Source organism: Corvus brachyrhynchos, unplaced genomic scaffold (genome assembly GCF_000691975.1).
Source record: "Corvus brachyrhynchos isolate BGI_N302 unplaced genomic scaffold, ASM69197v1 scaffold279, whole genome shotgun sequence".
Lineage (NCBI taxonomy): Eukaryota > Metazoa > Chordata > Aves > Passeriformes > Corvidae > Corvus > Corvus brachyrhynchos.
In genome coordinates this window covers 4,507,228-4,517,983 of record NW_008246060.1, presented here as the reverse complement: position 1 = coordinate 4,517,983, position 10,756 = coordinate 4,507,228, and the positions used below count along the sequence as shown (strand labels likewise).

The 10,756-nt window shown below is 37.7% G+C and overlaps 1 protein-coding gene across 5 annotated transcripts in view; it reads right to left on the bottom strand.

Annotated features, from left to right (window-relative positions):
• Nucleotides 1-676: 676 nt before the first annotated feature.
• CCSER2 (coiled-coil serine rich protein 2) overlaps nt 677-10,756 on the bottom strand; it is a 61,154-nt gene continuing 51,074 nt past the window's right edge. For 2 of the 5 annotated variants that reach the window (XM_017746325.1, XM_017746326.1), the window contains exon 10: nt 677-5,901. In XM_017746325.1, the coding sequence (XP_017601814.1) occupies nt 5,080-5,901 (822 nt within the window). In that variant the 3' untranslated portion in view covers nt 677-5,079. Of the gene's footprint in view, nt 5,902-9,638; nt 9,679-10,756 lie in introns of all 5 variants that reach the window. The other 3 variants (XM_017746328.1, XM_017746329.1, XM_017746327.1) reach the window with 2 other exon arrangements.

Genomic DNA, 10,756 nt, shown 5'->3' with positions numbered 1-10,756 from the left:
TTTCCAAAGGCCATCTTGAAGCTCAAAATAAAACATTAGAGGTTAAAGATTACAAGTGCCTGCCTGCAGTATATTTAAAATGTTCTTACTTCAAACCAGGATTCTCCTCCCTTTTTGATCATAGTTTCAAACTTGAACTTCCATCTACTGAAGTAGGTCAGATTAATTAATGGAGCAGATTTCCTTTCATCTCAAGAACAGCAAACCATTCAAACTATGGGCAAAATACTGACATACAATTAGGACTTACATATTTGCACATGTTGTATTCATTTGGACTTCTGTGGGGAAATAACCTTCTCTAAGTATCTTAAAATGATGATTTTAACTAGTTAATTGCGTAAGAGAACTAATAAATACTCTTCTCAACTGCACTACAGGTGCCATAACACACCTTTAAGAATTAGCAGTGTCAGTCCATGTTCATCTGCAATCAATACATTAAAATGTTTAGCTTTTCTAAGTCTTTTTGCCCCCTCCTTTTCTTTTTTCCTTTAATAACAGTCTCATGCTAAAAGCCTGCCATTTCTGTTGGAGAAAGATAGTTCCAAGAAAAAAATCCACTGTAAGCATAAACCTAATCTCCCTGTCCCCCCAAATTTTCTGTCTACAGTTCTATCTACATTTTGCACAATGGCTTGAAAAAACATACAAATGAATAGTCAAGAGAAAGGGATACTTATTAGAATTATGACTTTTATTTTTATTCACTAGAGCAACATTGAGGAAAGAATTTTTACATACAGGTTTTTTAATCAACTTTACAAGCAAATTCCAATATACAGTATTTACTCTGGCCTGTGTTAAAAAACCAAAAACAACAAAGCAGATAGCAAGGGTACCTCTTGTTTTAGCTAGTACTGAATTGAAGATTTTGTTACACAGGAATTATATTGGGTTTATGGTGGTGCTTTTACAATTAAGTAGGCAGTGAGCAGCTTTACCACAACAGTGACTGAATTTCCTTGACAGCACAGTTGTAAGATGACTATACTGAGCCCTACCACCAGGGTCACATTAAATCCACTCTGCTCAGAAAAAAGCCCCTGTAACAAGATAAGGAACAGTTACGGAAGCCCAATTCAAGAACTGATTTCCATTTGTACAGCAAGGAAATGTCCATATTAGGAGGATTATGTGCTGTGCAAAACCAGAAATACTTCCCCCCCAACATGCAACCTACCCCAGTATGACACTTTAGAATGTGCATATGGCTGTGACATGCAAACAAAGGAAGTCACGCAAATGGTATTCAGTTTTCAGGCATTGTTACGACAAGTCAGCATTTTGATCAAGGATGAAATGAACTGGACTGACCTATGATGCAGTCTAGTTGTTTTGTCTACTCTCACTGCTACAAGATGGAAAACTGAGGAACCCTTTTTTTTTGGAACTGTTTCAAAATTGTGTTGTTTTGGATTTTCAGGGCCTTCGTAATTATTTCAAGAAAGTCTGAGAGATAATATTGCACTTCTTTTCTCAAAACCATATTCTGGGACCATTATTCTTTAAGAGCTATGCTAGTCCTAGGGAAATCTTGCCATTAGCTTTGATTGGCAGTAGGAAGTTCTAGCTTCAGGGAAGGCAAAGGCAATAATGATCTGGCTGCATCATCAGTGTTAGAATTCCACGGTTAAATTAAAGTCATTGCACAACAAAAACTCAGTACACTATATGAATACTTTTAAACATGCTACAGTGCATATTGATTCTGTGAAAGTGATGTGAAAATACCTTGGAAACAGCAACACTACCGGGGAAATTTGTTTCGAACAAAAGCCACACACAGCAGGAGGCATCTAGATTATTTTAGGCACAACTCCAAGCAATAAAGCTCATTTAAAGTGCAATTCTGTTCTCTTCTTTTGTGTTTATTCACTTGTTAAAATGCGTAATTGCCTCTGTACACACATACTGAACAGTAGTTTAATACTTTTGTGAATATTGCACAAAAGAATGAGAAATCAAAACCAAAAAAAATGGCAATAAATCAGTTTTATAAACCTAAAAAAAAACCCTGAAGATATCAAATACTTAAATGTATGCATTTTGGATAATCTGCACCAGTACTGATGAGATATCTGCACCTTTCATAAGGTAGATATGTTACCTGAAAATACTTACTTAATCCCATTTGACAAGCACTCTCAGTGCCCTCTCATCCATCACTCCCCAAACCCCATCTTTCACCGAGGTGAAGCTTCAAACCTCACTTCACCACTTCTCTCCCAGCTGCCCATCTCCTGACAGCCTTTGCCCGTACTCTGGACTTACTATACGTGCAACAGAGCCTTCCCTGGAAAAGTATGAAGAGCCCAAACATGCAGGTGTCTTAGAGGGATGCGGGTTAGCAGCTGAACACAAACACAAGCCAGGCTAGCATCTGTCTCATCCATGATCAAATCCTGCTGGCTCCAGCTCAGTGTCTCACTAATCTGTCAGAACAAAATGGGGAAATGCTATAAAAAAGGACTATAATCTACTTATGTTCCTTTAACACATATACACATGCCCATATAAATATAACTTTTTTCTTCTGGAAAGAAAAATTAGAAACTGTCTTTTTAATGAAAACCTTGATCATCTCGATTTTCTTTGCTTAATTTGCTTTGATAATCTCCTTAATTTTCAATAAAGGTGCAGACAGATATCTATACTTTTAAATGTAAACATAAAAATTGAAACATCACTACATCAGGCTGGCGATACCTCCAGTATAAGAAGCAGAAGATGACGGATCTCTGTCAATAACATTAGGTGAAAATCGTATTTTTACACAAAATCATATACAACTAACAATAAAATCAGCTTCTCTTCAAGGAAAGTAAACTTAAAAAACACACCTTCCATAGAAATCTATATGGACCGGAAAATGAACCAGGAATCTGATCATTCCCTCAGCAGTCTTTAAACTCCTGAGAAACAGTTAGCTGCCAGGAGCTAGTTTTGGGGAATATAAAAAGTCACTTTTATTTTCTTATTTAAAGCAAATACGTACACTAAATGCCATCTGATCCAATGGTTTTCAAGGAAATAAATTATTCCCGGAGCATAATTGTTACTGCAATCTCAAGTTATGGTTTCTGATCCTATACCAACTATCACAATTAACATTATTTGTCTTGTTATGTCTTGCTTTCATTGTCATCGCCTCAGTTCACAGAAAGTCCTGCAGCTCCCCTATTTCAGACTGATATAAGTAGTTCTGAAAAAGAATCTCCCCCTACCCATTTTTCACCCCCAAGCTTTTCATTTTTCCACTTCATCGTCAGTTAAATAAAATTACAGTGTGAGAAATGCAAAATGATTCTAGAACATCAACTATGTACTGAAAACTCAGGTGAGACAACTCTTTTCCTTCACCCAACTGAGGCGTCCATCAGGATAGACCCAGATAAAGGGCTTATATTATAGAAGCTGAATATTGAATTCATTTATGAAATGTCTACACCCACTCACTTTAATTCTCTCAAAGAAAATACTGTAATATGTCCATGTCCTACAGCCAGAGCCTAGAACAAACTAACACTGTGTTGCATTTTACTGACATTATGTGCTCTTCAGGAACAGATTTTGAGCCAAGTTGTTGCAGCGACCTTCTGCTGCTGATTTTAAAACCGACTCAAGAACAGGAGGAAAAAAATCCCCAACCAGTAACATCCAAGAGAGTCATGGGAAAGAAGGGAAGAATTGGAGATGGGACATAACATCAAACTTCTGGAAAGCTTCTGCTTTCTGGATATGCACACATGTAACTCACATCATTTGTGTCATGGTCCCAGAGTGCACCAAGACTACTTTCAGAAAAAAAAACTTCTCCTAGAGAGCACAAAAAAGTTGATTTTTTTTTTCTGCTTTATTTCCCCAAAAAGCTCCTTACCACTTATCATGCACTTCTTCAGAAATTAAACAAAAAAAAAAAAAAATTTACAAAAAAAACCCCAAAACCAAAATAACACATCTCTGAAAAACTCTTAAGAGTACCAGCTCTGGATTAGGACATAGTAGGATTGCTCAAGGCAAGTAAGTGGGTTAATTTTTTCCTTTTTTAAAAAATAGTTGCATTTTTAATATAAGTTTTATTCTGTAAAATAGTTTCAAATTCTTACACATATGGCAAAGTTTGTGCAAAATTTCAAGTCAGGTACTTCAGAGTCTTTCAATATTAAACAGAAATCAATAAATACAAGCAGAACAATAAAAGTTTAAAATATTAATTAAAATGCATGTTGTGCAACCTCAACATAGGTGTTCTGGACCCCTTATTCCCAGAGGTTCCCTACTTACCAGTTCCCAAGAGCCTGCATTGGAAGGTTTGGACAAACATCCTTAGCACTGCATTTCAAGAACCTACACAGTAATGTGTCTATTCAACACAATAAAAACATACCACAATCGTTTAACAAACGATGATGTTTAAGCGAGAAGATTCATTTCACCCTGTGAAATCTGCCGAATGGCTGTGAACAGTGAAAACAGGATAAATAAAGAACAGAGCAACTTCAGATTACAGCAAAACAAAACAACACAACCCACCCAACCCCTCAGATTAAATAACATTAAATATGTCAGTCTTGAGAGAATGATAAATACAAGGGTTTTTGCATAGGCCTCTGGAATACAGAGTCAGAATTATGGCCAATAAAACATCTGCTAGTCAGTCTAATTTTCTACCACTCTGACCTAAGGAGTACTCAGAACCAAGAAGTTAAACAGAACAGCGATTTCATTGTCTAATAACTCAAACAGAGGTAAGAAATAATTTCTGCCATCCTGAAATAGTGCAGCATTCTGGCATTTGTGGTCACCACAGGACTTCAGTATTTGCTTAATGACTAAGATTGCAATACCATCTTTATTACAGACCAACGATAAAATAAAGCACTCTCAAGAGAAACTGCACAGCTCGTAACATCAGCCTCAGAACACGGCAGGATGGAGAATGCAAGCCCTAAAACAGATGCAATTTCGAACAGTGACTTGGGATTTGCAGGCTGCAGGTACGGCAGGCTCCAAGGCAGTCACAACACAGGAAGTGGTTTATGGCATGGCATTGTGCAGTGAGATGTGGGTACGTCCTCAGTGTGTCTTTGTTTTCGGGAGACGGGAATGCCGACCGAAGGCCGTGCTGTCCCCGGAATGCAAAACAGCAGGGTGTGTTTGCACGTTTTCCTTTCTCTGGGCTGGTGGCCTCGGGATGTTAGACTTCAGGGAGGTGTTCTGAGGCTCTGGAGGTACTGGTGTGGATTTCTGACTGCTCACTTGCTTGGATTTAACAAAGGACGTAGTTGGTGGACGAAGTTTAGACACTTTCTGACTCTGTTTACCCTTTAGGTTATCCTGCCCAGATGTTGGCTGTGTCTGAGTTGAACTACTCAGTGGTAGAAGCTCACGTTCCTTGGAAGCAGCGGAATGATCTGCAGATCGTACAAGAACGGCCATGGTAGGAGGCACTAAAGCAGTTGGGGGTTTCGCGATTCTCGAAGTCTTTGGCTGAGAAGCCTGGTTTGTGAATGAGGGTTGACCTTTCACAGATAATCCAGTCTGCACCTCTGGAGCATCAGCTCGTGTAGAGGTCTGAAAGTGGGAACGAGGTGGTAATGTACCTTTCTTATTATCAGCCACCTCTCCAGGGTCTTCAGTGTTTTTGTTTTTCAAATTGTCCATATAGGATGCATTTTCATCTTTTGTGTTTAACTGTACGCTCGTTAAAGAGTTTCCGTCATTCAGGCTATTTGGGAGAGAGACATTTGCAGCATTTGGATTCTGATCATTTCTATTGTCATGCAGATCTGGTTTAGGATATTCACTGTGGGCCTCGGTATGTAGAGTTTTTATTAGTTTTCCCTGGGCGAGGTCTGTGGAATTGGGAAGGCTGCTGGAAGGCTGTAGTACTTGAGGCTGTTGAAGAGAAAATAATACAAGAATATATTAGGCAGAGAAGACACCAGATACGCTCTGAATCCAACGTGCGCTGACTGGATGCTTGATAAGGGCTGTATATCTGGGTCTTTAAATCAAAACTTTGACTGTGGCCAAACAGGATGGCTCATGGGATGCGCACAAATGGAACTTGTAACTGAAGTGGAAAAAAAATATACCAGCACTGAAATAAACAATAACATACAGACCAAAAAGAAACCGATCGGCTTAAAAAAGAAACATGAAGAAGGCATGGTTGATGGTTTCACCCAAATCTGCAGGACAGCACAAGAATTAACGTCGGTGCAGATCAGTTCTAATGAAGTGCTTAACCCAACGCAACAGCTGTGTCCAGCCTACAGTTCCTACTCACTGCATACTGACCTCAACTATCCCAACCTTTTTACTGCACAGGCAGGAAAGGAGTCTGATGGACCACGTGCATTTAGAGGTTTTTCCCTGCCTTACTGAGGCCAGAAAATCTGATGGAAGTATGTGGTAATCAGGCTACAGACAAAGCTTAGGTAATCTTGAACTGAATTTAAATGGGCTGATAAAGAAGCAGAGTACATGTGAAACTAGAGATCACACACTACTACACTGATAACCACAGGATAAAGGTAACTGTAGAAGATTTTACATTTTTTCAGAACATACAATCTAATCAGACACGCATCGGACAAGAGAATTGCCAGTACCTCTTCTGGGTAATTTCTATTCTCTTTGCTCTGTCCTGTAAAGAGACTTGAAAGATTAATGGTGTACTAGCTTCACAATACATCCTAGACCTGCAACTTGGATACGGATCTTGGAAGCATTATTAAAAATTCTGCAGTTCGTGGCAAACTCCAAAACCTAATACAATTTAAACTACAGTTTTAGCAGGCTTGGATGATTTTTCTCATTTTCTTTACAAAGGAGGGGAACTGAATTACTACAAATTAGTCATCACTCAACTACCTGGATTCTCACCAGTTGACAGATTGCATGTACACAGTAAACAGGCTTATTCTGTTTACTAGTGAAATAGAGCAAATAAAAATGAAGCAATGTTTGTGTTTGGGAGGTTTGACTAAAAGTGTCATTTTAGTCACTCTCCTGAATTATTCACAAGTTGTAAAGAGAAAACCAGTTATTTGTCTGGTCTTTTTAGCTCTTCTTTGAATCAGAGGGAAGAATGCAATGATAGCTGTGCATGCCAGATTCCTGTTAAACTTTTAGGGCCATAGCCCATCTCAGGATTCTTTAGGCTTTTCATCTTTTCCCTGGCAGGACTACTACTGAAAACTGAATCCTCAAAATTCCTCATCAAGAAAAAATTTAATGGTTAATGAGAGGATAATCAAGGTTTCTCGTTCTATTTTTTTTATTTATGAGCAGTTTTTCCCTTTAGAATATAACAGTTCTACATGTAAGGAAAGGGAAAATCTGGATCTGTGACATCACCTATCAGTGATAGACATGGAAGGCAAATATCCTGAACAGTCTGAATATGACTCTTTTGGAAAGAGGGAAAAGATTTTTAAATAAGACAAAGAAGCCTCCAAAATGGTGTCAAATGAGTACCAAACTATTATTCCTTATGTGACCCAAAACTAGTTTAACTTTGTGAATCCTTCTTAACCATACAACCCAACAGGAAAGAAATGCTAAACACAAGGAATAATTCAGTACACTGAGAGGGTTACAGCTTAAATAAAATTAGTCCTCCAGATATTTTTTTCCATTTTCCAGTGTTTATATATGGGTTACAGAAGTTATTACCCTTCCAGTCTAGGAGCTGACAGGCAGATGTTAGCCAAAACGATTTACTGATTTGAGATTTCACCTGCAAAACCGAAACTGCTAATAATGAATGCAAAAACCAAAGCAGTATGTACCCGATTCCCATGCAAATACTACAACAAATAAATCATATTTTCTAATCCTACTTGAAGGAAAAAAAATTAAAACATTTATAGCACACAATATAGTGTCAAATGTGGAAAAATAGTTGTCAGAAAATATTTCCCCCTCAGCTAGGAAGGGTTTTTAAATGTCAGTCTTTGAAAACACAGATAAATATCTAATCTGATCAATAAAAATTCTAACTTAATATCAAATAATTCTAGGTCTACTAAACAACAAAATTAAAAAACTGGTAAGTCACAAAATAAACTAAATTTGTGTGGAAAATGGAGTTAAACATGAACACATCTGAAATACAACAAAGCCATCAAGGTTTCAATAATGCTATTTTGAATTCTTCTGACAAAGACTAGGTAGTATTTGAGCTTTTCCCTCTGGGTAATTTTGCATTTTACATATAAAGATAGCCAGATACATGTTTTCCTCATTATCCTTCATAACCTTAAAAAGTCTAAGCAGCTTATTACTCAGAAAGTTAGCAATTCTGAAGTAGAAAATAGCTACGTGCTCAGAATTATGAGCACACTAAAGCTCTGGTATCAGCTTTGCCCAGTTGTTTTAAGTACTGTACTGCTTTCTAATTGTGGATTTCTAGTCAAGGTCTGTCCAATTATCACAACTACAGATTTTAATCTCATCAAATTGCTACACGCATGAACATTCAAGATGACACTGAAAGTAGCAAAATGCCACTTGCAAAATATGCAAGTAACAGTTCACAAGGTACCTAACACTGACAACTGAATTATTGTCACCACATCTCATATCTTTGCCTTAAATACAAGTTTTCCTTTTACAAAGAAAGTCTTGGAAATTCTGACCATATTACAGGTAAAAACAATGAGCCAGCTGAAGGACTGAAGTACTTGTGAATTCCATCACTTGAAGGAGGAGAAATAGATAAAGAAGCCTTCTGCTTTCCAGGCATACTATTTTATTTCGCACAAGTCCTTGATGAAAAAAGGGTTTCATCTACATTGTTTTGAGAGCACTTCTGGAAATATTTCTGGGCTGGGACAGACCATGACTTGGTACAAACTGCCATGCTACCCAGACTTCTATTTATGTCCCATATAGAAACGTGGTAGACAAACACCTGCACTCCTTTGGGATGCTCCTAAAACACGAAGTTGGACTCAAACAATTCAAGTGCAATGTAACTGGAGACAATTAGTTCTCCTCAAACTGGAGTACATTAGACAAAGTGCTCTGTGCACATGCTCCTTTCTGCACAAAGAAACAGATTTTTCTGTACTGGCAAGAGCTTCAAAGCCTTCCAAGTATTGATGTGCTAATCAAAATTACTCAATTCACTCCCTACCTCTGCTTAAGAGATTTTTGTATTATTTCTCTCAAGTAACACTGGCTGTTACATCATCCAGAGAAAGATGACATCCACGACAAGGATTACTACTACTGCACAGTTATGAAACTACTGAGATTGTACTAGCTTTGTGTTGGAAAACTGAAACATCATGTTGTACTGTTAAACAAGTTAACTGTTAAAGAAGTTAAAAACGTGGTCATGACAGTGATACTCATTCAAAATCTTTAGTTGAAAATCCCCTTCAGTTTTGCTTTGGTTATCTCGATCCCCATCTGGATTCCCTATATAATACCTCCATAGAATGAAATAAAGGCATTTTCTCCCTGCAGTATGTTGAGGAAGGAGGGAAGCGATGCAATGGAAAATCTGAGAACTGCATGCACATCTCCCACAGACATGCATCATGCATAGGGCAAAGAAAAAACCCAACAGTGAAAATGCGTGAGGGGGAGACGGGAATAAATCTGAAGTTGTACTGTACCACGCTTTATCACAGAAGTAATGGACTAACTTCTCAACTCCTTGCCAATGGCATAATGGAAAGCAGAGACAAGAAAAAGACAAGGACAATGATGTCAGAGGACCAAGACAAAACAATGAGCAATTGCCATGACAGAACTGCAACTTTTCCCCATTTCAATTGCAATTACCACATCCCCCATTGGTTTTTAATCTGTCTGCAAGAACCAGAGGTAGCAACAGTGTTTAAGTAATGCAGTACAAAAATATTTATGGCAAGACCTGCATTGAATACCTTTGCTCTTACAACTTTAAGGTTTTTAACACAGTTAATCTCTTACACTCCAAATACTGCAACTAGAATTTCTGTGTATTATTACAACTGTATAAATCAAAAATCTTTGCATCCATGCTTATATACATTCAATATCTAACCACGAACAACAAGGTCATAAAAGGCACAGCATTCTATCCTTGGATCATGTTGCCTGTATTTTTAATAACTCATCTTCCTAGCAACTCATGAGTTGGAAGAGACAACTACCACAGGTTCCTTTTGGAAAGGAGTGGAAGGGAAGGGTCAGAAACCCTGCTTCATAATTCTTTCATTTCCTCATCAGTTGTGCCATCCCTCCTCTCCCTGCCTTGGCACAGGATAAGCCATCATTTCAAACCAAGGCCTGTGCAGACACAGCCCTGCTGAAAGGTTACACCAGACAGCTCTCATTTTCCACCTCTGGAAAACATCAACATTTCACACCTTAAATCTGTAGCATTTGCTAATACCTTCTTTTTGAACTTCATTTTTTTTTTCTTTCCCTTTGATCTAGCTGTATTATATCTATATTTCAACACTGAAATATAGGATTCTGCAGTAGGGAGTATGACTTCAAATAATGACAAAAAACAACCCTAATTTTTTTTAAACTACCATTCACCACCACCATGAGACTAGTAAAATAATTGGTAATGTGGCACAGCGTTACTTTTTTTTCTCCGTAGTCTGTACAGAAACCGCAACTTAGAAAATTTTATTTTCTCAAATAAAAATTACTTAAAGTAATAGATACCTAAATCAAGGCAGGTATTTCATCTACAAATATAGATATATGTGCAGCAAGCAGATAAATATGACGATAT